A 27,673-nucleotide genomic window follows, 5' to 3' on the forward strand; every position below is an offset into this window, starting at 1 on the left:
GACTTTCAATGCATTTTGCAACTGAACGTAGACGCAGACAAGCAGCTCGCCTATTAAGGCAGTATTCTGAGAAACCAATATTTTAATCCACACCGGATGACAAAGCCCATTAAAATATAATTACATGCATAGCTCCATACACATACAGTTCTGCTGAAGGATTATAAGAACAAGTATTTGTATTTATTGGCTTTCTGAACCGTGAGGGTAATGAGAACACGTTCGCTCTCAGGGGCGACCGGTATGCCAAGAGAATATAGATGTGAAATAATTAAACGAAAGACCTGACATTGCAGTTCACAGAGGATGCCAGTAATAAAATGTCACACTGCACTCAGAGGAGAGAGACGCACAAATTATATAGAACACGAATAGTATATATAAAGCTATAAACATACAATTAAATCACAAATAGGCTTAACTGAAAGAAAAAAAACTGAAAACATGGCTAGCAGGGGGTCATTCAATGTTTTATACATAGTGCATTCAAGAACAAGACGGCAAAATCTCCTGCTATTCTCAAATCTATGTGGAAACACTGAGAGTAATGGTTTAGAAAATACCACTTTGGTATGATCACACTGTACCATCATGAACAAACTCATCATGAGTTTGACGGTTTGTCGGCTTTAGAAAATGTCGGTTTAAACATAATCTGCCATTATGTGAATCTGAAGTTTTTCTTGGTACTGTAAGCAACCTTTACCATCAAATAATGTCATCAAATCACCATACTCATGACTACCTCTTATCTAGAAATCATTCGTTTCCATAGCATGGTGGCAGTTTATATCTTTTTATTGTCCTGGGGGCTATGATTCAAACACTTGCTGAGGGTTTATTGAGACTGCACTTATTTCCTGTCATTTTCTGATATGCAATATGCATACTTGTCAGCTTTGTAGGAGGATGCAGAGACTAAAATGAGCTCCATTTTTGCCAGAAAGCCCACTCAGTTCACCCAACCTGTTGCACATCAACGGCCCAGCAGACAGGACTGAGATGAAAAATATCAGTGAGTGAGAGTATGGCACATATTATAATCTGCATTAATGTTAAGGTTCTTACTTAATTGCATTGTGCTGCACGGTTTTGTAATACATTGTTCTTTCCTAAAATGTTTCGGTGTTATATTGACTTACTGTGGATTACTGCTAATATATAAAAAAAAAAGAAAAAAAAAGAAAAAAGAAAAAGATAATCATCATGATATTCTATTATTTCATAGATTTAACCATTATAATATTTGTCAGATTTAATACATTTTAAAACAAATGTAAATGCTATTCAATTATAGTCATTATCGTTTTTTTTTGTGTGTTTTTATTTTATTTTATGGACCTTATGTAATAGAAACAAGCAATCAAAATATGAAGGAACATTTTTATATGGTTTTAATATTTTAATATTAATATTCGAGGGAAGAAAAAAATACTTATCTTGGTTAAGGTATTATCTGACAAAATTATTTTGCAATAAAAGGCACACCACAACTACATTTTTAATTAAATATGTAAAAAAACAAAAAGAAAATAAATGCAATATTCTCACTGTTGCTTATTCGCATGCATATTACTAAGGATACTGACTGTTTATTTTTTGCATGACCATATTCTATATCCCTTGTTCCTACCCAGTGGCTAAAGTGGGATTTGTCAGGTGGGGGAACCCTCAAATTTTGTGTAGGTGCAACAGGGTAACTAACTCCCCTAGGGACAACATATTGAGTATTGTGGTATAGCAATACTTTTTGGGACCAGAGTGTCACCGTGGCACCAAGTATCACAATCAACATTGTATCAACACTGATATTATGATGTTACTATGTTAAAGGTGTCATGAACTGGCTTTTTTATTTTTTTATACTGTTGTCAACTAATGATGTTTAATAATAATAATAATAATTCATTACATTTATATAGCGCTTTTCTAGACACCCAAAGCACTTTACATATAGAAGGGGGGAATCTCCTCAGCCACCACCAATGTGCAGCATCCACCTGGATGATGCGACGGCAGCCATATTGCGCCAGAACGCTCACCACACACCAGCTTATTGGTGGAGAGGAGACCGAGTGATTAAGCCAATCAGGATATGGGGATTATTAGGAGGCCATGATGGACAGAGGCCAGTGGGCAAATTTGGCCAGGATGCCGGGGTTACACCCCACAATGTTTGTGTGGATTTTACATTCAAAAACATGTACAAGTTATAGGCTAAACTTTTTTTGAGACTCTCTTCAAAACGCTAGGTTTTGGTGGGCGTGCCACACTGGAGACTTGGACGTAAACGCCCACGGCTAGGATTGGATATGATTTGCATATTTAATGAGCTTCAGCTCCTGTCATATCTATGCCCCTGTCAGTTCAGTTCACATGAGGGAGGGATTACTTTGAAAGCGGCAACCGGAATGATTCAAGTACGTCTTTATCAAATAAACACAATTATTTATTTCTCATCCACCCGCGATTGATTGGACTATTATTTTTGTATTACATAGCCCGCACGATCATTCGATATAAGCGTGAACCGCACGCACACACACACACAGATGTGCGCATGCAAGTCCTTCAAATGTCAAGTCAAGTGGGAGAGATACCGCAGAACAAGAAAGGAATATAACTAGATTCATCTGCATTTAAATCAGGACGTTGAGCTTTGCGAGCCCTGGCCCATTCTTGACTGAGTTCAGCGTGCTAAAGCTAAGATATGTTCTATTCGACACGTACACATAATCAAAACGATCTATAACAATGCAATACTATTACATATAAAAAACACATTTTACTCACATACGTATGTTGCACTATTTCTCCTGTCGGATCCAATATACAGTCCCTGACAAAAGTCTTGTCGCTTATCTATTTTCTAGAAATACCTGATATTAACCTGACTTTTAATTAATTCATTGGTGTTAGAAATAGCTCATATGAAAAGCTAAAACCCTCTTAAATGATGTTTAATGCACTGAAATAAATAATTTTCATAGAAAAATATTTATCATTTAATCAAGACAGAAAGGTCAAATTTTGGCAAGACAAAAGTTTTGTCGCCTATACAGAAATTGAACAAATTTACTGCAAATACAAAAATATGTCAGCAAATTAAGTTGTGGTGCTGTGAGATCCAAATTTAATATCTTGTATGACTTCCATGAGCTTGAAGGACTGCATCCATGCGGTTTGGCAAGGATTCATACAATTTATTGATGAAGTCATGAGGAATAGCTAAGAAAGCAGTCTTGCATGCCTCCCAGAGTTCATCAATATTCTTTGGTTTCGTCTTCCATGCGTCCTCTTTCATCCTACCCACATATGCTCAATGATGTTCATGTCTGGTGACTGGGCTGGCCAATCCTGGAGCATCTTGATCTTCTTCGGCTTGAGGAACTTTGATGTGGAGATGGAAGTATGCGATGGAGCACCGTCCTGCTGCAGAATTTGGCCTCTTTTATGGTTGGGAATAAGAGGTAGCTAAGATTTCTTGGTATTTTAGACTATTGATGTTGCCTTCCACCCTGCAGATCTCTCCCACACCCCCCCATACTGGATGTAACCCCAGACCATGATTTTTCCGCCACCAAACTTCACTGTTTTCTGGGTGAATCTCGGATCCATTCTGGCTCCAGTAGGTCTCCTGCAATATTTGCGGCGACTGTGGTGTAATTCAACAGAAGATTCATCTGAAAATCCACCTTCTGCCACTTTTCCAGCGTCCATCCTTTTAGCAGGCTGTGGGCCTTGGCAAATGCCACACGGTTTTTCAATTGTCTTTTGTTTAGTGCTGGCTTCTGGGCACTGATTCGACCATGGAGGCCATTTCGAGACAGAATCCGACAAACTGTTCTGGTTGACACAGGGACTTCAGGTGACCAGGTCTCGTGGAGCTCTGCTGCAGTGGAAAATGGGCTGGCCTTGGATTTTCGAGCCAACAAACGGTCCTCTCGAGCAGTTGTCTTGCGGGGTCTGCCTGACCTGGGCTTGTCAAAAACGTCTCCAGACTCTTCAGTTCCTTTTTTTTATCCTCTGTACTTGACGCTGAGACACATTGAAGGAGTCTGCCACATCAGCAGTGGATCTGGTCTTCAGCCTCTTGATAATCAAAAACTTTAGTCTCAGGGTGAATCTTAGGCATGTTTGCAGAGGTCTAGTTGCAGTTGATGTGAAGGTCTAGCTTACTGGGGTTCTTTTTATACACACTTGAGACCTAATTGATCCATTATTAGTCACAGGTGAAGCTCATATGACAAGGTGACAACACTTATGTCTTTGCAAAAATTGACTCAATGGGCTTTACCAAGCTGTGAATATTAGAATACTTTTTGAAAGTTTAGTTTTTCACTGAAACATTATCACAAAAGCTAGTGGGATTAAAATGAGCCATTTCTTGTAAAAAAATCTTGATTAGAAATATATTTCAGCGGCACTTTAGGTCAATTTGTACACAAGCGACAAGACTTTTGTCAGGGACTGTGTGTGTATATATATATATATATATATATATATATATATATATATATATATATATATATATATATATATATATATATATATATATATATATATATATATATATATATACATATAATATGTGTGTGTATTAACGTAATATATATTAACGTGCAATTAACGCAGGGCGCATTTTTTTATACGCACACACTCTGGTTGTGTGAGGGATATACTCGATAATGTCAGATCACACATTGTTAAAACAAAACTTACGATATTATCACAGACGATATATATCGCACACCCCTACCCCTGATCCTACCTAATACCTAAACATAACAACTACCTTACTAACTGTTAATAAGCAGTAATTAGGAGTTTATTGAGGCAAAAGGCATAGTTAATAGTTAGTTAAAAGCAGAGGTGGACAGTAGTAAAGAACTTTTACTCTGCTTAAGTACATTTTTCACTTCACAACATTCCAAAGCATGATGTCATACTTTTTACTGCACTGCATTTCATATTTAATTTAATTTAATACTTAATTACATTAGAAATCTAGTACTCAAGTAAAAGTAATTCAAAGTTTTACTTGAGTACAATTAAGAAAGTACAATTTTTTATGAACTTTAGTATTTAAAGTAAAACTTTATGTATAAAATGTAGTGCAGTAAAAAGTACATTATGATTTGGAATGTTTTCCAAAGAAAAACACTGATAAAGTACTTGAATAAAGTGAAAATACTTCACTACTGTCCACCTCTAGTTAAAAGTGAGAATTGGACCCTAATCTGTAACTGTCACACTGTTTGTGTTTGGTCTTTCTGTTTGTACTCTGATTTGTTCATGTGCTCCTTTGTTCATTTCTTCCGCCATTCCTTTGTTACCATGGTTACCTTCATTATTAGCTCTTTCAGCTGTGTTTACATGTTACCTTGTTTGTGTTCCTATATAAGTTATTCCTTTTCAGTAACTCCTTGTCCGTTCACAGTCTTTGTTAGTGTATGTGCTGCCTGATCGTCTGTGTGCTGGGAATAGCATTAAACCTGTTTATTTGAATATATTGTCTTTGTCTGTGCCTGCCTTCTGCAACCACCATGACAATAACAAACAATTGACTCCAAGCACAAATAAACAATATGCTTACAAAACCTTTAACACATTTTAAATATTATTTTAAGAAAGGGGTGAAGACTTTCATTTTCCTAGGCTGCCAAAACTTTGGGCCACTATATATATATATATACACATATATATAAGTGTTATTGAAGTTACAGCCTTGGTAGTTGATACTCCTGGGAGGGGAAAATATGATTTCTGGAAAGAAACCTGCAACCCTTTAAATGAAATGCTGAGATTTTTAGCCATTGTTTCCTGAGAACAGGCCTTCGAAAATGGCTTACCATCAGTTATTATTTTAAGATTTAATCTTGAATGTTGAATTCTCGAAATCTAAATGAATTTTTTAGGTTCTAACCTGATCACGTCCTCCAACACCACACCATCTCCCGTAAAAACGTGCCCTCTAATGAGACCTGTTCTGACAAAATGGAGGTCTGTTTTCTGTCACCAGCATGTTTGAGAGAATTAAAGAGAGACCGTTTTAATAAACACAACAGAAAATTTACACTGATGGATTCTCGTCCCCTTGGGCTGGTAGATTATCTTGAAAACAGGGAGCATGAGTCACATAAAACATGTTTCTTGGGACCCAATAAAGCTTCACATCTAGATGCATGTGAGCTGCGGAGATGAGATCTTCACTAAAGTCTAGATGGTTCCAGGGGAATAATTACCTACATGTACCTGTGGCTCCTTCGCAAGAACATTGATATTTTTCCAACATAATGTGCATCAAGTTTTTTTTAAAATCATACATGGCGTAGTATAGCTGACTGTTTTTAGCTCATGATGTATTTGTTGTTTTGGAACAGTGTGCTTTGGACTTTACTTACCGAGTGGACAGATACAAATGTAGTAATTGACCAGATCAATGCAGGTGCCTCCATTAAGGCAGGGTCTGGACCAGCACTCATTCATATTCTCGGAGCATGTTCGACCTGCAATGATGGACATTAACACAGACAAGGAGCCTGTCTCATATCATGTTATACTTGAAGTCGATATGTTATAATACAATATGTAATAATGCAGCAATAATAGCATTTGAAACATTTGTTTTACTTCTGTAATGATGAGAAAAACAAAAGTAGGATGGCCACAGGAAAATGTTATTCATTGAGAATTGGAAAAAGAAAAGTGGAATGAACAAAAACTTGCTTATAGTCTTTATATACATTTAAATATAATTACATTAATAATTATAATTAAAAAAATAATAATTTAGATTTAGTTTTTTTAAAATAACGAATCATGAAAACTAGCCACATTTTCTTTTAATCTTAAATTATTCACCCAAAAATGAAATTTCTGTCCTTAATTAATCACCCTCGGGTCATTCCAAAGCCGTAAGACCTTAATTTATCTTCAGAACATGAATTACATTTTTTTTTTGATGAAATACAAGAGTTCTCTGTCCCTTCCATTAACACTTTCAAGGCCCAGAAATGTAAAATCACCATTGTTAAAATCCTCCATGTGACTCCAGTGGTTCAACCTTAGTTTTATGAAGCAACGAGCAAAAATAACAAATTTATTCAACTATTTCTTCTAGCCTGTGTCAGAATCCGTTCCGAAGATGAACTAAAGGTTTTACAGGGTTTGGAACAACATGAGGGTGAGTAATTAATGACAGAATTTCATTTTGGGTGAACTAACCCAGAGTTCAACAATGTAGATATTGAAAGTCAGTGTCTAACAAAGGGACAAAGACTGTCAGTGATACCACCGAGTAAAACATTTAGCTTACCCTTAAATCCTGAAGCACACAGGCATTGGTATCCTGCCACCAAATCAATACAAGTGGCACTGTTGGCACAGGGTGCACTTTTGCATTCATCTGTCTCAAGCCTACAGAACGTTCCCTCATATCCCAGCATGCAGTGACAGGTGTAGTTGTGCTGTTGGTCCAGACAGACGGCGTGTTCTGAACACTGATGCCCAGAGCAGAAGTCAATGTCAAGTTCGCAGTGGACTCCAGTGTATCCGTGACCACAAAGGCAACTTGGAATGCATAAAACAGTATCTCTTAAATGGAATCGCAAGCAAAACAGCCGGACACAGTATGAAAATGAATGGCTGAGTCATGGGGGGGACGATGTAATTTGCTTTGCTTTCTATCACAGGAACATGCTATTTGTTTTTGCAGATATGGGAGGTTTAATTCTAGAATGAGAAGTAACCAGCTGCTGAACCTGTACAGAATATCAATTTTAATTCTATACTGCTAAGCGAAGCATCCTGTTTAAAATGGACAAATCCAACTCAATCACTCTTTAGGGAAAAAACCATCACATTAGGACAACAACATGCTACAATTAATCCTAAAATTAAAACTGCTATTTACTCTCATGTAATTTCTGAACCCTTATGCTGTTAGTGTATCTATAAAACACAAAAAATATTTGTTTCCAAATATACATACATAGTGACCATACACTACAAAATAATATGTAACAATACAAAAGTCTTTAAAAACAAATGCAAAAATCTTTTTCATTTATTTTTATTTTCTCAAATGCGGTTTGGAAATCAAATTTAGGGCTTATGGCAGTACTTAAGACGCAATGACATTTAGGTAGAAGAGAAAAATAATTGTTTGATGCTATTGACATTCAAACTGCACCAGGTGGCATATTTGATTTGATTTGAGGAGCAAATGTGAGGGTTATCAACGAATAATGACTACATTAGGCTCTGTTTATAAAAAAGCTATTGTATGGCCTCAGAAGATTTAAAAACATAGAACATGTGTCATATGACACATTTTTATAGTGTCCATTTAGGGTGTGCAATAGCCTTTTTTGGAGCCTGACGCAAAGGGGCCTGTCGGTTTAAGGGAAAACATTCTGTAGCTATTTACATTTTTGTTCAGTAGAGAAACAAAGCATACAGATTTGCACAACATGAGGGTGAGTAAAAAATTACAGAAACGTTATATATATATAAAACACGTTAACGCAACTTATTTTTAACGGCACTAATTTTATTAACACGCGATTAACACTACACGCATTTCTGTTTGATCTGCGGCCCATAACTGGAGAAACTGAGATCAGCATAGGCGTAAAGGATGCAGCAGCAAACATTAATAGGGTAAAAAAAAAGGTTAACAATAACATAACTCTGAAACAAGTGCAGTTATAGCCTACATAAGCTACCATATTTTCTGCTTAACTTTTATTAGACTCCAGTTCGAAAGAAAAGCGCGTTTTTTCACTGAGCACATTCTCTGTAGTCCGAGCGCGATGCACTGAAGCTCACTCTCGCTCATATCCGAGGTAAATCATTAACACCATCACCGCTTACAGTACGTGTTTTATTAAACTAAATACATTACAATCGGCTAAAACTAATACGCAGGCTACTTTTCTGAACAAGATCGCTCCCACATCCATGTTTCTCACACTGTTCGCGTGCGGCGGTTAGGCACACACACAAAATACAGACAGGAATCTCTTAAAGGGGCGCCACAATTTTCCTACTCGTGGAATATGGACCTCCTACAGGTATGGTGTGGTACCAAGCGGCAACCTCCCGCGATCTCTCTTGAAGCCAATACGGAAGTAATGTAAACTGCAATTCCTCAACTGGCCTCTAGGGACAGGCTCCAGAAGGGAGCAGAATCTCATTGAGCCCCATGTTAAAATTCTCAACTTTAAAGCAGAAAAAAAAAATGTTTACAGCCTGGTACAAATTGTGGTTTTGGCTTATAAGGCTAATTTTGATCTTCATGACAACTCTGAGGGGGTGATTTTTTTAACTCATTTGTTTACGTTATATAAAACCTTAAAGTTCTGCATAATTAAGGGCGTGGTTACAGGTGGATAGCCATTTATCTGCCGTCTATAGTTGCGTCACCTCAGCTCCGCGCACATCCCGCCTTTTTGCCCATTTTCTGTTATCCGGGAGTGACACGTGTTGACTCGCTCACAAGATGGCAACGCCCAGCTCGACCATACGTTAAGCTTCAGAACGGCTTATCAGAATCCTATGGGTGACGTCACGGACACTACGTCCATATTTTTTTACAGTCTATGTGTGGTACTGATTAGTGTGGCTCGGGCAGCATTTTTCTGTCCGAGCCCGGCCCGCGTCTGACAGAGCAGTAACCGAACCCGACCCGAGCCCGACAGGCATTAAAATATTTATGTCCGAGCCAGACAGTTAAAATCTTTTTTTTTCTCATATACTAATGACACGTACGTTTGGTTGTGTGGAAAGCCCGCTATTATTAAGCAACTGTAAGAAGGCATTTTGAAATGTTTACAGACGAGCACATGAGCACGCACATGGGGCATCAAACCTTACACAGAGCCCAATCAAATAGCCAACTGAAATGAAATGAACAAAGGTCTGCTAAAAATGGTCCAAGCTAACAGAACAAAACATTAACGTAACACAATTGAAATGCTTATTGAAATGAAAGTCATCTTACCAATTTTCTCAAACTGTATGGTTCCTAAACTGCAACATGGGATCTATTTACATAATCGATCCATCAAAGTTTAGGCTAATCGAGGTTTTACGCAGAAAAAGGATTGCATCAACTGTAGATGGCTTCAAGGCTGTCCTGCTGCCAGCAGCTCTGAAGTTGCGCTCACTGGAATGACAAGGATGCCACGGGCAATATGCACGCACGTGGTGCGCGTTGTTGTCACGGCGACATAAACAAATTTCCGCATTCAGGAAGACGGATGTTAGGGTAATATTTTACATTTATTTTAATCATAAAAACAAACCATTGCATCAAGTTGAACAGGCCCATTGGCTACTTGCATAATAAGCAGTTTTAAATTTAAAAGGTTCAATGCCTTATCGCGCTGACGTGACCGAGACCAACCCGAACCCGAACGTCATTTCTAAATATCTGTCCGAACCCGGCCCGACGGGTATCCATCCTCTAGTACTGATGCGCTCCCAGGTCCACATGACAGCTTTCACATTACCAATTTTTCATATGAACTGTGCCCTGTTCTGAACTAAACTGCCAATGTAAAAACTCCCTTTATTTATATTCTTAAAATGAGAGAAATCACTGCTTATTCTGAATTTTTAAGCTTAGGCTTAAGTGACTAGTTCTTTATAAAGTATCTATGACCTTTGATAAATGTCTAGTCTTCATGCTCTGATTATGGTTTCACTAATAATAAACTTACATTTGCATAAATCATGTATGTTTGTCTATACGCATGTTGATTAGAGCAGTGGTTTCCAAACATTTTCTAGCACACACCCCATTCTAATGTTTGATACCTGTCAAGCACCCCCACCACCTTATTTCGGTTATATATATATACAACATAGAGTTAGGGGGGTTCGGGGGCATGCTCCCCCAAACATTTTTTTAAATTTTCTGATCTACATATGAGCATTCTAAGACATTTGAAAGCCAAAACAATTATGAGAAATAGCTTTAAAACTAAGTCAGTGGGCAGTAAATTATTTGTCAATTCTCTCTCCTCATCTCCATCACTCCTTATTTTGCCCTGTCTCTTCCCCTCCTAATACATTCAAAAAAAACAGGATACATTTATAGTTAGAATATTTTTTTTATCTGAAGAAAACATATTCATTAATGTTTCTTGTCCTCTCACATTGACAGTACAGTTAATTATCACATGAAATCACATTATAAATTAAACAAAGGTTTATTAGTTTGCCTGATTATTTTTATCGGTAGTTTAACATTTTAATCCTAAAACAGCTGCCAAATATGAAATGCTTAGTTTAGCTACCACACCATACCTGGAGGAGGTCCATATTCCACGAGTAATAGTGTGGCCCCTTTAAGAGCTGTGCGTTCCCCATTGAACTGCCGGTATTTTGTGTGTGTGCGCGCCGAACTGTGCCGCGATTCACGTAAACAGTTAGAGAAACATGGACTCGAGATCGCTGTTGTTCAGAAAAGTAACCTGTGTATTAGTTTTAGCCGATTGTAATGTATTTAATTCAATAAAACACATGTACTGTAAGCGGTGATGGTGTTAATTATTTACCTGAGTGAGAATGAGCTTGCAGTGAATCGCGTTCGGACTGCAGAGAATGTGCTCAGTGAAAAAAACGCACTTTTCTTTCAACCTAAAATGAAAAGCGCAGGGTTTTGACGCAGACGCCCTTGTAAAATGAAATGAAAATGCATTTTACTATAATTTACTACAGCTTGTAATGTGAAATTTGTATTTATCAATAATACTCTGACATGTGAATTTTATCCAAGTTAGTTACAAAAAATAAAAAAGAGGCAATTTTCTGCCATTACAAACATTCTCTCGCGCACCCCCGGTGGTCAGTCTGCGCACCCCAGGGGTGTGCGCATCCCAGTTTGGGAACCGCTGGATTAGAGAATTAAAACTTGAAACATATTAATTTAAGGTACATTTAGAACTGATAAAAATGTGCGATAAAATTGTGATTAACTGCGAGTTAACTCATGACACTATATGATTAATCGCGATTAAATATTTTAATCGACTGACAGCCCTAAAATACATATACAGTGGTGGCCAAAATTGTTGGTACCCCTGGTAAATATGGTCAAATATGGCTGTAAAAAATAAATCTGTATTGTTTATCCTTTTGATATTTTATTTAAAAAAAAAATCTAACCTTTCATTGAAGTAAAAGAATTGAAAGTGAGGGGTAAATCACATTATGAAATAAATGCTTTTCTCCTAAACAGGTTGGCCACAATTGTTGACACCCTTTTATGAAATACTTTTTGCAACCTCCTTTTCAAAAATGATTATAAACGTGCATTTTAAGTGATATATTCTTGAAAACTCAGAGATGTGGATTCGGATAACAATTACATCACCACACAACCTTGGTGTTTGTCAAAAGCAGTAGGTAATTCGGCCAGGGATTCGGCCGACTCCTTCACCAATAACGGAGCAAGTTGGAAAATCAAACTTTTCTCGCTTTCACCCTGTTGGGGAGGAGGGCCACCAACAAACCTCAGCAAAGATTGTTATTGCTCCGGCTTTAATATCTGGATATTCGGCAGCTGTGCAACAACGTTCGCATCTTCATCTGCCGCCATTACTGAACTACAACTCAAACTATAGCGCACGACATTAACGTCATCGTTCTCAGTCACTATCTCTGCTCGCTGATTGGACCGGTAAGATTTGTTCGGAGAAAACCTAAGAATACACGGCAGTCCCAGACATAGTACTGAAGGAAAATGAAAATTGAGCGGAAGTACGTAGGGGGCAGAGTCAGACTAACCCTGGTTATGCTAAAATTTTTAAATATTAATGTAAATATATTTTACTCATTTAAAATTCTAGTGGTACCAACAATTGTGGCTAACGTGTTTTGGAGAAAAGCATTTATTTCATAATATGATTTACCTCCCATTTTCAATAATTTTACTTCAATGAAAGGTTGGATTTTTGTGATTTTTTAAAAATAAAAAATGATAAAAAATGCAGATAAAAAAATTTTACAGCCCAGGGGTACCAACAATTTTGACAGTCCCTGACAAAAGTCTTGTCGCTTATCTAAAAAATATTATAGTATTTTATTTTCTAGAAATACCTGATATTAACCTGACTTTTAATTAATTCATTAGTGTTAGAAATAGCTCATATGAAAAGCTAAAATCCTCCCAAATGATGTTTAATGCACTGAAATAAATAATGTTCACAGAAAAAATATTTATCATTTAATCAAGTATGTCAGCAAATTAAGTTGTGGTGCTGTGAGATCTCAATTTAATATCTTGTATGACTTCCATGAGCTTGAAGGACTGCATCCATGCGGGTTGGCAATGATTCATAAAAATTATTGATGAAGTCATGAGGAATAGCTAAGAAAGCAGTCTTGCATGCCTCCGCCTCCCAGAGTTCATCAATATTCTTTGGTTTCGTCTTCCATGCGTCCTCTTTCATCCTACCCACATATGCTCAATGATGTTCATGTCTGGTGACTGGGCTGGCCAATCCTGGAGCATCTTGATCTTCTTCGCCTTGAGGAACTTTGATGTGGAGATGGAAGTATGCGATGGAGCACCGTCCTGCTGCAGAATTTGGCCTCTTTTATGGTTGGGAATATAAGAGGTAGCTAAGATTTCTTGGTATTTTGGACTATTGATGTTGCCTTCCACCCTGCAGATCTCTCGCACACCCCCATACTGGATGTAACCGCAGACCATGATTTTTCCGCCACCAAACTTCACTGTTTTCTGGGTGAATCTCGGATCCATTCTGGCTCCAGTAGGTCTCCTGCAATATTTGCAGCGACTGTGGTGTAATTCAACAGAAGATTCATCTGAAAAATCCACCTTCTGCCACTTTTCCTGCGTCTATCCTTTTAGCAGGCTGTGGGCCTTGGCAAATGCCACACGGTTTTTCAATTGTCTTTTGTTTAGTGCTGGCTTCTGGGCACTGATTCGACCATGGAGGCCATTTCGAGACAGAATCCGACAAACTGTTCTGGTTGACACAGGGACTTCAGGTGACCAGGTCTCGTGGAGCTCTGCTGCAGTGGAAAATGGGCTGGCCTTGGATTTTCGAGCCAACAAACGGTCCTCTCGAGCAGTTGTCTTGCGGGGTCTGCCTGACCTGGGCTTGTCAAAAACGTCTCCAGTCTCTTCAAATCTTTTTTTTATCCTCTGTTCTTGACGCTGAGACACATTGAAGGTGTCTGCCACATCAGCAGTGGATCTGGTCTTCAGCCTCTTGATAATCAAAACTTTAGTCTCAGGGTGAATCTTAGGCATGTTTGCAGAGGTCTAGTTGCAGTTGATGTGAAGGTCTAGCGTACTGGGGTTCTTTTTATACACACTTGAGACCTAATTGATCCATTATTAGTCACAGGTGAAGCTCATATGACAAGGTGACAACACTTATGTCTTTGCAAAAATTGACTCAATGGGCTTTACCAAGCTGTGAATATTAGAATACTTTTTGAAAGTTTAGTTTTTCACTGAAACATTATCACAAAAGCTGGTGGGATTAAAATGAGCCATTTCTTGTAAAAAAATCTTGATTAGAAATATATTTCAGCAGCACTTTAGGTCAATTTGTACACAAGCGACAAGACTTTTGTCAGGGACTGTGTATATATATATATATATATATATATATATATATATATATATATATATATATACACACCTTTTAAATGCATTCAATTGGTTTATAAAGCCTTTGCATGAGCAAAACAGAATCATATTTGAATCCACTTACTTTCAAAGCAGGTAATTTGCTGTATTCTAAGCAAACCTATATATATATATATATATATATATATATATATATATATATATATATATATATATATATATATATATATATATATATATATATATATATATATATAAAATACCCTTCTCACCCAGACTCACCTGTACCCACCAACCTCATCCACGCAGGTGGCTCCGTTCTGACACCTGTGCTGGACACACTCATTTATGTTGACCAAGCAGGTCGGCCCAGTCCATCCAGGTGCACAAATACAACCGTAACTGGTGATGTTGTAAAGAACACAATGTCCTCCATTGGCACATGGCTGTCAAAATGAAAATCAACCATTATTCCAGAACAATCCTTCATTTAAATATGTGTGTAAAGGTAATTCTGGTCTTTTGTAAAGAGGACTGCTTGGTCGTGATGTTAAATAAAACATGCTGGTTAATGAAGGAAAGCTAATGCATTTTAATTGCAATTTACGTTGGTGATTATCAACACAAGTAAACACATCCGAATGATCAAGCATGTTCAAAAGAGACATGTAATTTGCCTTCAGTATAGTTCAGAGACAAAGCATGCAAACAGCTTCACACATCTTCAAAAGAATATAGTGTGCTAGAACATACATTTTTTTAACCTGCTCTTTTCATGTTCTTTAAAGGAAGTGGAAAAGGGTGGTGAATGCACTAAAAAAAAGTGCATATGCCTTCTCGTTACTCTGAATAACTGTTTATTCAGAAACTGGATCTGACTCTAGCTTTTTTTCTTTCTTTTTTTTTCTGTCTGTAAGTCTTGTCATTGGTAAAATGGTTTAGTGTACTGGGAGGTTGCAGTTTTCGTTGGTGAAATAATTTGCCCAAAATCACTTTTGTGCAAGCCTTGTCACCACTGATGTCATCATGGTTTGATTTGTGAATTTCTGATCAGCAGCCAACTTTTGCAGCATGAAGACCACAGCTAACATGCAATTCTATAAAATCAGTGCATAATTATTACTAATTAAATTTGTAATAATTATAATTACAATATAATTAAAACATAATTAAAACTAAGTTTGAGTTTATTGTTACTACAGTTGATATACATGATATTAAAGGTGTCATGAATTGGCTTTTTACATTTTTTATAATGTTTTATACTGAGGTTAACTTAAAACGTTTGCATGGTTTTTACATTCAAAAACATCATAACTAATAAGTTATAGGCTATTTTCTACATTGGTTTTAAAGGTTCTTTCCTGAACACTGGGTTTTGATGGGTGTGCCGCACTGAAGACTTGGAAGTAAATGCCCACTGCTAGGGTTGGAGAAGATTTGCATATTTAATGAGCTTCAACTCCCTTGTCAGTTCACGTTTTGAATGCGGCAACCGGAATAATTCTCTGACAGGGCTCTCAAAACGTATTTATCAAACAAACACAATGATTTATCTCTCATCCACGCACGATTGGTTTATTTGTTTATTACTTGGCATGCCCGATCGGTGGATAAGCGTGAACCGCACACGTGAGCATTAACAACACAGATCAAGAAATTAATGTTATTTCACTATTTCAGATTCACCGGCCTGCTGACGTGCTTAGGTTTTGGTAGCCTGTCTAAAAAACACATAACCCTGGGACGTTGGGCTTTGTGAGCCCCTTGGCCCATAACATTGCATGTCCGATCTGATCTGTTCTGATTCTAAATCGCAATGAACCAACAAATAAGGGATTCTCCAGCCTGTGACAGCGTGCTATATGTTCTGTTAGACATGTAAACATAATCAATACTGTCTATAACAATGCAATACTATCACACAAAAAAGCATGTATTACTCACATAAGTGTGTTGCACCATTCCTCTCAGATCTAATATAGAAGGAACAGCATTGTGTTTTAATCTAAATATGTCTGCAAATACAGTGTCAAACTGTGTCTTGTTTAAAAACGATTATCTTGCTATCTTTGGCATATGTATTGCTCGGTAGCGTGATTAGTTTAGCCTCACAAGTTGGTGGGCAGGGCTACAGAAGCAGCGTGCACATAGAGGTGGCGTTTCACCCTTCTTATGCGTCATTGATTAGAGAGCCTCATTTTTCTGGGCCTGGTGTCTATAAAAGCTTTTCTTTTACAAAAAAGGAAGTTTTCAGCTCTGAAACTTACAAGATATTCTTATATTACCATGAACAAAAGTTGATTCATCACCCCTTTTAAAGTTTAAGTTAAAGCTGCACTTTGTAATTTTTCCGTCCGCTAGAGGGTGCCTAATCAAAACAAAGGCGCCAAGTTTGAGCTCAGAATCTTGGGATGTGGTTTTCACCTCACAGCCGGTGGGAAAGAATCAGGATAGGACTCAGGTATAAATCATGTACGTGGATGCGGTTATTAATGTTACTGTAGTATGAAGAGGAGCAGGACCGAGTGTTAAAGGAGCTGAGCAAGGACGCTGGAGCAATTGTTATACAAACACACGGCTCGCGAACAGCGGGACTTTTATTATGATGGGACGGGACACAGCGGCGCCATTTCTGCTTTTCCGGTAATGAGTATGAGGTAACGCAGCTGTTTATTATATTAGATACATTTAAGTGTGTTTAAAATGATGTTATGGCGTTACTCTATGCGTTCGCTCAGCGGCTGCTGTGACACTTGTTGCACACTGCAGTAAGAGTAAAGCGTTTCTAATAAAACTGAGGGTAACACAGATATGACGCAATTGACAGGCGACTCCCTCCAATGTCCCGGCTCCTTGGTTAAAATAGCTCACAATTTTCTCACAATTTACAAATAGTCGGAAACATTTGGGATATTGTAAGATCTCAGCTGAACAAAATACATAACATGGCCTGCTGGTTTTGGGATATTTTATTGCAAAAATACTACATAATTCACTAACCAATTCATGCATGCATTTTGTGTTTATCAGTAAATGATGGATACTTATTTTGTTTACATTTGTAGTCTTTTAATTACGAAATGCTGGTTTAATACCTGTAAACGTCTGTATTGTTTTCTTTCCATCACTAGATTAATTTCTTTGAATGTGAACATGAGACATTCCAGTTTGCTTGTTTTTTTGTTTTGTTTTATTTATAATTACTTTTGTTGGAAATAGAGTAAAAATTATGTTAATGCATTTAAAATACATTTCCTAATTTACAGTAATAGTTTAAACCATTGCAATGGAAATTATTTGAATTAAGAGGGACTAAAAGGGGCTGACCAACTCTGACCTACCTGTAGATAGCGAGGACACTGAATCTGACATGCATGGAGCTGGTCACCTGGCAAATCCACACAGAAAGTTCCAGGAGGACAGGTGACATTGGGAAATGCACAAGCATTTATGTCAATCTCGCAGTCAACCCCAGTGTATCCTGCAAAGGGAGGTGAGGAACGCAAAACAATTTGAAGAATTGATAGCCTTTACCATGGTTGCCTCCTTGATTGGGAACTAAAGGAAATCTTGTGCAAAACTAGAATTTAAAAGATTAACCAAGATTGAAACGCCTTTGCTCTTGTTAATGCCTTTGAGAAAGCACTGCACATATTCGTCATGTCATTGTGCCTCAATCAATAAGGTCAATCAATGAACATGATGCAAGCTGGAAATCAAAGTTCTTCCCCCAACCCCTTTGTTTCTTGGAAAAAGAAAGAAAAAGGAAAACAGCAATCAATTTTTGAAAGCCTATTCAAAGCCTAAAAGCCAGTCAGTGCAAGTGAAAAGAACAAAATTTTAAAGGTCAGAAAGAGGCCAGGCTAGTTTGTTCAAGGGCTTTTCGAGTGTGAGAGAAAAAAAAAACCTGGCTTGCTTGCATTTGGCTTACATAATGAAAAGCAATCATTTCAAAATACATTCACATGGAGGCATAAGCAGGAAGATCACACTTATGAAAATTAAGGATGGGGCCGGATGGTTGACTGGTCGATTAGAGATGTCAACTAAGACTTGAAGGTTTGGAATTGTATTGCATAATATTTATTTTTGTGCGAACTATACCTTAAATATAGAAAACTATTTCACACACTTAAATTACATTATGTCCACTATTTCACAACGGCCATGTCAAGTCTTTTATTGTTAAAAATTAAACAGCATCTTCAGTCCTTTTATGAGGAAGTCCTTCAAATGATTCTCCCTTTTGCATCTCGTTCCTGGAGCGGCGAGTATGCGTGGGCAGGTTTAGGGAGGGGGCGTTTGGGACTCTGGGTCTTCTACTCATCGAGCGGAAGAGAGCAGCTGGCAGAGAAGCATGCTTGTAACCCCGCCAGTGAGTTGCCAATCTCTAGGGTGAGCCATCAGGTTGCATCAGTGAATGCAAATCGTGTCTCAGAAAGAGTGAGCAGAACCAACAATTACGGGAGGAAACCATATCAATGCGGTGGCCTCAAAAGAGAAGAGCATTTCATAACACAATATTGACACAATTCTGCAGTACTAATGAGCTCTGGCAGTGTGAGAACGGGAGTGATTTGTTTAGCTGTCAGTCAGAGCCGCTGGTGCTGGCATGGTGGGGATTTGTGGCACAGACTAAAAAAACTCATTCTCACAAGTAAGAGAAACTCACCTGAAGGACAGATGCAGTTGTAGTATCCAACAAAGTCAGTGCATGTTCCCTGGTGCTGACAGGGACTGGAATCGCACTCATTTACTTCAGCCTCACAGTAGCGTCCTGCAGGAAGACAGGGGTGTGAATGGAGTGTTAGTTAAGCTTTTACGCTTCGTCTCCCATGAAGATATTGACTTCACTTTTGACATTTGGGATTTAGAAGCAAATTTGGAAACTTTTTTCTCCTATGGCTCACCGTGTGGTGCATGTCACAGAAAAGAGAGGCCAAATCGTATTTTACATACTGAAACACCCACAAGAAACTAATTTAGCAACAGTTCAAAGAGTCATTTAGTCAGAGTTCAGCCCGTTAACATTTTGCAGAAAGTATGCAAAATGATGCAACATATGGAACTAAGAGAGATGCCAGAGAGGGGCAATATATATGTCACTCAATGAATGTTTGTGTGAAATAAGAAGAAAGAAATGAGGAGGCAAAGGATGTCAGACTAAAGAAACAGTTTAGTCTAAAAGGCAAAAACTGCATCACTAACTCGAGCTCATGTCTTTCCGAACCATCGTGATTTTCTTAGTGTTGTTATTTTAAACTAAAATGTTTTTGCTCACTGAAATAAAGCTGAAATAAAAAACTTGCACACTGTCATTGTATTCTCTACCAACTGCCGTGTGTCACTATATGAGGACATGGACACATGATCCATCACTTCATGAGAATTTACCGTTTCATTTGAGAAAACCAAAAAAGCGGGATGTGGGCGGAGCTTAAGTGACGCAATGACGGCGGATAAATGGCTATCCACCTGCCACTCAAAGTAACCACACCCTTAATTATGCAGAACTTTAAGGCTTTAAATAATGTAAACGAATGAATTATTTTTAAGAAATCACCCCGCAGTTGTCATGAAGGGCAAAATTAGCCATTTAGACCAAAACTAAAATTTGTACCAGGCTGTAAACATGTTTTTTTCTGCTGTAAAGTTTTAACATTTTAACATGGGGCTCAATAAGATTCTGCTCCCTTCTGGGCCAGATGAGAAATTGCAGTTTAAATTGGCTTCAAGAGAATGAATTTATTCAAATTTTAGAAAAAATAGTTAAATAAAATAAAATAAAACAAAACATTTAGCTGTGGTACTTAAATTCAAATTTCAAAATCATTTCAAAAAGTAAATTTTTTATGGTATTGGTACTGACTACTAGAATTTTGGTATAGCGTGACATGCCTACACTGTAAAAAATTATTTAGAAAAAAAGTTACCTGGTTGCCTTAAAATTTTGAGTTCATTGAAATTATGATGACGCATTGAAACATGCCAAATGGATTTATAATAGATTATGATTTATCAATTTTTTAATGTGGTTAAGATACAATAATAGTTTGAGTTTCTATTTATTAAACAAATTTCCTTCATTGTATCAACTCAAATTTTTAATTTCAATAAACTCAAAATTTTAAGGCAACCAGGTCACTTTTTTTTTTTTAAGTTGAACAAAAACCAACAATTTTTTTTACAGTGTAGTAGAAGGTTGGAAAAACAAGGGTTACAGGTTGTCTGGAACACAACATAATATCACGGGTTTCCATCTCTTCCAAACTCAGCATAAACTCGTTGTTTTGATTGAACTGTAAAAGGTGGCTGCTGTTTCAGTACTTGCACTGACGTCTGTCTAACTCTGCATAGCATGAAACGTGTCGATGACGTGATGTCAACGTGAGCAGGGTACGCGAAGGTATGAAAAGACATGCGTTGACAGGCAGGTAGGACATTGTACCATTGCATTTGGACAGATATTTTATGGTCCTACACTTTCCTTTTTATTTCACAGACATTATAATATATATTAAAATATAAAATTATATATATATATATATATATATATATATATATATATATATATATATATATATATATATATATATACAGTATACAGTATATTATTTATTTATTTATATATTTATACACACACATTTAAATCACTTAACTTAAGCCCCATTCACACGGGACTAGTATTATCTAGGGACCTGATTTGTAATAATTGCAGAGAATGTCTGTAATCTTAATCCCGTGTGAGTCGTCCATTTCTGTAATTTATAAAGTAAAAATTCCCCCGCAAATTACCTACCATATTTCGCCTCACACCAATGTCCTGTGATAATAGTAGTCCCGTGCGAATCGACATCTCTGTGATTTGGCCAGGATTAGGCGGATCGTCTATAATTTTTGTACGTTTTTTTCTTCTTCCTGTGAGCATTTCTATCTTTATCTTTCACAAAGAATAAAGTCTGCATTCATAATGCGCACCTTTATGAATTCCCATGCAGCCGCACGGATTATACTTTCACTTTAGAATGAGCATCAATTTGGGAGTAATCTGATTGAATGGTGTGTTTAATATTAACATCAATACTGTTCTTAATGAAAAACATAACAGAACAGTACAATGACAAGCTTGTTTAAATCGTTAAATAGGCGCTTTTACATTTAGTTTTGAATCTAAATCTTCCGCCTTATATTGTCAGCTTACTCGTGATAAATGAAATCTGATTCCTGCCGCTGGTCTGAGCTCAGTTCATGGCGTCTGTTCGCTAACTGAACGAAAAGATGTTTATTTATTACTATAAAATAATCAAAACGATATCGATGCCTGTTTATGATTTCATATAGCTATATCTATAACGAATTCTTGACATCATGTCCGGGAGAAGTCTGTAAATTCGAGTAAAATCACAGGCTTTGCTTATCCCGTGCGAATGCGCCACACAAAACTCAGATGTGGAGGAGTCATTTCTAAATCACAGAGGTCCCTAGATAATACTAATCCCGTGCGAATAGTGCTTTAGTGATTGCTATCAGGATGTGAAGAGACTTTTAACCAACGTAAAAAAAATGTTTTTTTTTAAAAAAACCTTGAACAAATCACCCACCCTGTCTTTAAATAAAAATGTCTTCGGGTTTGGGGCTACATTTTTAAAAGGAATGTCAGGGAATATAGAAAAATGTATAAGAATGGCTCCAGGTCTATTTGAAATACTTTAACAGCAAAAAGTATCCATGCAATTCATTTAGATTAATTAATCAGAATATATGTAATTAATTAAATGTTTTTTATATATTTTTATGTTTTATTTTATTTTTATCGCTTGATAGCCTAATGAAAACAAAACACACTATTTAAAATATCTATAAATATATAAAAGTATTTATATGGTTTGCTTTGTTGTTGTCTAAAATGAGTTTGACAGATATGGTTAAAATTGTTCAAATCTGTTTTCTTTTTTCCACAAAATTAAGTATATGTTATGAGTACATATAATCATTTATTTTAACTATTCTTTTAAGAAACTTTTGTGAACTAAATGTACTTGAAGATGATGGATGGCAACATATAAATTAAGATGCAATAGTTATCAGGTTGACCTCTGGCAACTTAATAAAAAGGGCATGGAGGATTTTTTTTTTGGATGTTATGGCAGTTCATATTTACAGCAGTTAATAATCAGCAGCAGCTCAAAAACTGCTCTGAAGGTCGTTTTCCCAACTGCTTGGCAGATCTGAGTCTAATGTTGCTCATCCATACACTGTTTCATAAAAAATTACGTAACACTGAGTCAAATCAATAAAATCTTTGCATGGAAAAAGCAATGCAAGAGGGGGAAAAAAAGATTTGAATGTCTTATCCAGTGCAAGATCTGCTTCCCTGACGCTTTTCTCTGCTGGAGAAGTCACATTATCTTCCCTCAACGTGTCATCTGACTTTTGGAGGAAGATTATAATGAAAGCACTTGACATTTCACATTGGCCTTCTGGCAATACTGTGGTGAGAAATGGGACGGGGACGGTCGTTTTTAAGTCTCTGGGGTCATTAATCGATGGAGATATTGCCAGAATCACCCAGATGTCTAAATAAAACATTGAGGTTTGAGCTGTGACATGTTTTCGTCTAGTAGTATACTAATCTATTATACAGCCCACAGAGAGGCAGAAATTGTCAGGTGCCTTTTGGCACTGACAATTGGGATGTGGAAAGATGGATTTCTTCATCTGCTAAGAAGGGAAATAGAGCCATCAAGGAGACTGAGAGGTGATAACAAGGACACAGAAGCACTGGCGATTATCCCGTTGACAATATGAGATCTGCCATGTAATACTAAAAGAAATCTCTCAGGGAGGGCATTTTTCAGACAATATAATATTATACTGTTATAGGTGTCATGAAACGTAGATCATCTATAATTCATGTAAACTGCCTATAAAAGACTTCGTATTCGCATTCATATTTTCCTATGAAAGAGCATTGAACTGCAACGCATATCAACAAGATCAACACGTCATGACTGATGAAATCCAGTAAATCGTTTCTCGTTTGTTTATTTGTTTCTGGGTTGTTTAGGCAAATAGCTCCTCCTGTGCTCATGCGCTGGTGGCCAAGCTAATGAAAGATCTTGCTTTCCCAGTTAGATTTACTGATTAAGTGTTCTCCAACCTCTATTTGCCCTTCATTTAGGGGGCATGATGAAACAAATTACAGAATAATCCAGTTAGGGGGGCAATGTGCAAAGATGAGTTACGGTAAAGAGATGCCTCAGGGCAGTGGGACTCGTCTCGGTGGGACACACACTCTGAGTCACATTACAGCAGATGATATAGATGTTGGACATGAAACTGTGTCATTCAGGCTAGGGCAAAATTCAGAACTGGCTCTTTCTCAAATTCGTGAGTTGAAATTTGAATAGAACTGGCCATGCCCACAGGATGTTAAATGACAAGAAGAGTAATTTACTGAACTGCAATTCTAAGGATTGAATTGCCTAACACAAACAAATTTTGAAACAAAACATAATTACATCATTAATTTTGACTAGATATGCCAATTTTCCCCCTGATATAAACATGTTTTCCTCAGTGTGTAAAAAAAAAGAAAGAACAATCTAATGCCGCTTTTCCACTGCATGGTATGGCTTGGAACGGCTTTTATAAATGACTTGCTTTAAACAACCGTCGCATGCAACTTGAAAAAAAAAGAAAGAAGCAATGGCTGTATTGTGAACTATAATGATCAGTAGTCTTTAATCCCATCCAATTTAAAGCAGTACTAAACAGCAGTGGAAAAGCAAACCAAGCAGAGTCAGGCCGAGTCGTACTACGTAGTGGAAAACTGGCTTAAAGTAATAGTTCCCCCAAAAATTTAAATAATTACCCCATGATTAACTTACCCTCAAGTCATCCTAGATGTATATGACATTCTTCTTTTATATGAATACAATCAGAGTTATATCAAAAAAATTGTCCTGGCTAATCTGAGCCTCATAATGGCAGTGAATGGGAGCTCAAAGTTTGAAGGAATCAAAGTGCATCAATCTAGCCTAGAAATCTAGACGCACCCTAGCGGCAGCAAGTTTAATCTGCCCGTGAGTGTCGTCTAGCAACTCTCAATATCCTTCTGAACTGTATTCCCCTCACTCTGGACGGGCCAATCACATTGTGTATAGAGTCGGTGGGCGGGGCCATAATGATGACGGCCGAGTTGCGTTTGCGTGCTTCTAGTAAACACAGAAACTGGCGAACGGCGGTCTTTCGAATCAGCTTTGACCACGACTTTGGAAGACTTGAAGTTAAGCTTTTCTCTGAGAAAAGAACAAAGAACGGCACTGAAGTGATTCATAAAATGATGTGTGATTCAAAATGTGTTCTGAGTTTTGCCGACCGGATATGGCGAATGTTTAATCTATCAACAAGCTCTGTCTCACCTTCGTTGCTCTGGTTTGTTGTAGCATTGGTAGCTCTATCCTATCGCGTGCAGAGGGAGTTTGAAAGACGACCGTTTATCTCGCCTCTCGGATTGAGCCCTGTCAATGGTGAGTTTTCAGACCAAACATCTTGATGTGGGTCTGGCTTGTCAGGCTAGCATCCATCCATTCTAAAAGTAATCCATATGAATAATCCATTCTGAAAGGTTAATAAAGGCCTTCTGAAGTGAAGCAAAGTGCTTGTGTAAGAAAAATATCCTGTTTAAAACATTATAAAGTAAAATATCTAGCTTCTGGCAGACCGCCTTCGGTGTTCAACTTCAACTTCAAAAGTGCAACTGGCGCAACGCATGACATCAGACGTTTTGAACTGTGAGAGGTGGTACACTTAATAAAGGTTTATCCAGGACATTTTTATATATATATATAAAACATTGTATTCTTCTGAAAAAAGAATATTATGTACTTAGTATGACTTAAGGGTGAGTAAATCATGGGCTAATTTTCATTTTTGGGTGAACTATCCCTTTAAATAATGAATAGGTATTTGATCAAACAGCACCATTAAATGTACACACTTCATAAAAAATAAAAAATAATATAAAAATATAAATGCACTATATATTCATGTATATATTCATGGTTGGCTTCTTTTTGAAAAGTTTTGAGATCATTCAGAGAAATGAATTGTCCTTTCAGTATAAAAAGTAAAATAATATTTCTAGAAGTTTCCTTTAATTCAAATCAAATTTTAAAAGGAACATGCTGACTTTTGGGGACTTTAGCTTATTCACCGCATCACCCAGAATTAGATAAGTTCATACATGCCATTTATGTGGTACTCATCTCTGTGTGTGCCATAACTCTGTCTGACTCACCAACCGTTAGTCTAGCTTAGCACAAGGACTGGAGGTAAACAGCTCCAGCTAGCCTACTATCCTGAAAATAGTCCCCAGCACACTCTTTGTGCAAGATCTGTGCACCGCCTTTTCATATTAAACTGTTATTCCCTTAACTAAAATGAGTTGTTACATACCTCTCTCGTCTCAGTGCGTGCACTTAATCTTTCTGACGTGTGGTGATGATCTGATAGCATTTAGCTTAGCCCACTAAGGCCAGTTCATTCACTATGGTACCAAACAGAGATCAAGTTAGAAGTACCAAACACCTCCACGTTTTCCTTATTTAAATACAGTTACACGAATAGTTGAACGATCAAGTATGGTGACAAAATAAAACGTGGTACTTCTCTAATCGGATTAAAAAGGAGAACTATAATGTATGGCGGATTAGCACTTCTGAGAGTACTTCGGCTCGGCGCAGTAAAAAGTCCCGGCCGAAACATCTTTCCTCACACCTCCCCCTCACTCTCTCATTTCTGTCAATAGGGAGATGTGAGGGAAGATGTTTCGGCCGGGACTTTTTACTGCGCCGAGCCAAAGTACTCTAAGAAGTGCTATTCCGCCATACATTATAGTTCTCCTTTTTAATCCAATTACAAACGCGCCACGTTTTATTTTGTCCCCATACTTGATCGTTCAACTATTCGTGTAACTGTATTTAAATAGGGAAAACGTGGAGGTGTTTGGTTGCTTCTAACTTGATCTCTGTTTGGTACCGTAGTGAATGAACTGGGCTTAGTGGGCTAAGCTAAATGTTATCAGATCGTCACTGCCTGTCAGAGAGATTAAGTGCACGCACTGAGACGAGAGAGGTATGTATCAACTTGTTTAAGTTAAGGGAATAACATAGTTTAATATGAAAAGGCAGTGAAGTATCCCTTTAACTCAAATTCAAGAATTATACTGGGAATTTTGGATTCAGTTTTTAACGGTGCACAAGTCTGAGTGTCATGTAACTTTCTCAAAAATGTCACCAGAATAACACATACAATAGATGACAGAAATATTTTATATGCTACATTCAAAATTATACGGATATAGCTGATATATAAGAACATTTTTTGCTTTATGCAATCCCTGACACTGCATGAAAACGTGACGATAATTCCCATCTCCAATTCTACTGTAGAAAAAAAGAAAATCAATCTGAGAGTGGCTTTAAAAAGCTTCTGCTGCCAAACTCTGTGCAAACTTGAACATAAATCAGGATAAAATATTCCGGAGTTTGTTGATATAGTTTTCTTTTAACCTGTGTATCCAGGGAGACAGGTGCACATATAGTGCGGGGGTGCAGTTGGCTGACTCATACTGATGCAAGTAGCTCCGTTCAAGCATCTGTTTGGATAGGCTAAGCATGCGTTATCCAAGTACTGACAAAACTCCCCCATCCATCCTGGTGCACAGAGACACTGTTGAGGAAGTGAAAAAAAGATTTAGAATTTAACCTTAATTATTAGATATTCAATCAGTCAACAAAACACTAAATACTTCTACAATCATGCTTAAAATTATATATACAGAGCAATCCCCTGCTGTTATAGTTCCGTTAAACAAGCGTTCAAGCTTTTGATGAAAAGGTAATTATACTTTCTAATCCCCTATGGTTACAAAGTGAAGTTTTACTAAATATCCTTAAATCAAAAATCTTAGCCAGTTCAGTCTTTGGTAATTCTAAGAATCATTTCTCAGAAAGCAATTAGATTTTA

General features: G+C 37.3%; 1 protein-coding gene across 1 annotated transcript in view; it reads right to left on the bottom strand.

Annotated features, from left to right (window-relative positions):
- eys (eyes shut homolog) overlaps positions 1-27,673 on the bottom strand; it is a 376,512-nt gene that overhangs the window by 289,669 nt on the left and 59,170 nt on the right. The window contains exons 7-12 of the mRNA XM_067421808.1: positions 27,217-27,376; positions 19,314-19,418; positions 17,983-18,122; positions 14,921-15,084; positions 7,319-7,572; positions 6,405-6,509 (exon numbers count right to left, since the gene is read on the bottom strand). Of these exons, the coding sequence (XP_067277909.1) occupies positions 6,405-6,509; positions 7,319-7,572; positions 14,921-15,084; positions 17,983-18,122; positions 19,314-19,418; positions 27,217-27,376 (928 nt within the window). The remainder of the gene's footprint in view (positions 1-6,404; positions 6,510-7,318; positions 7,573-14,920; positions 15,085-17,982; positions 18,123-19,313; positions 19,419-27,216; positions 27,377-27,673) is intronic.

The sequence above is a fragment of the Pseudorasbora parva genome, chromosome 17 (assembly GCF_024679245.1).
Source record: "Pseudorasbora parva isolate DD20220531a chromosome 17, ASM2467924v1, whole genome shotgun sequence".
NCBI classification, from domain to species: domain Eukaryota; kingdom Metazoa; phylum Chordata; class Actinopteri; order Cypriniformes; family Gobionidae; genus Pseudorasbora; species Pseudorasbora parva.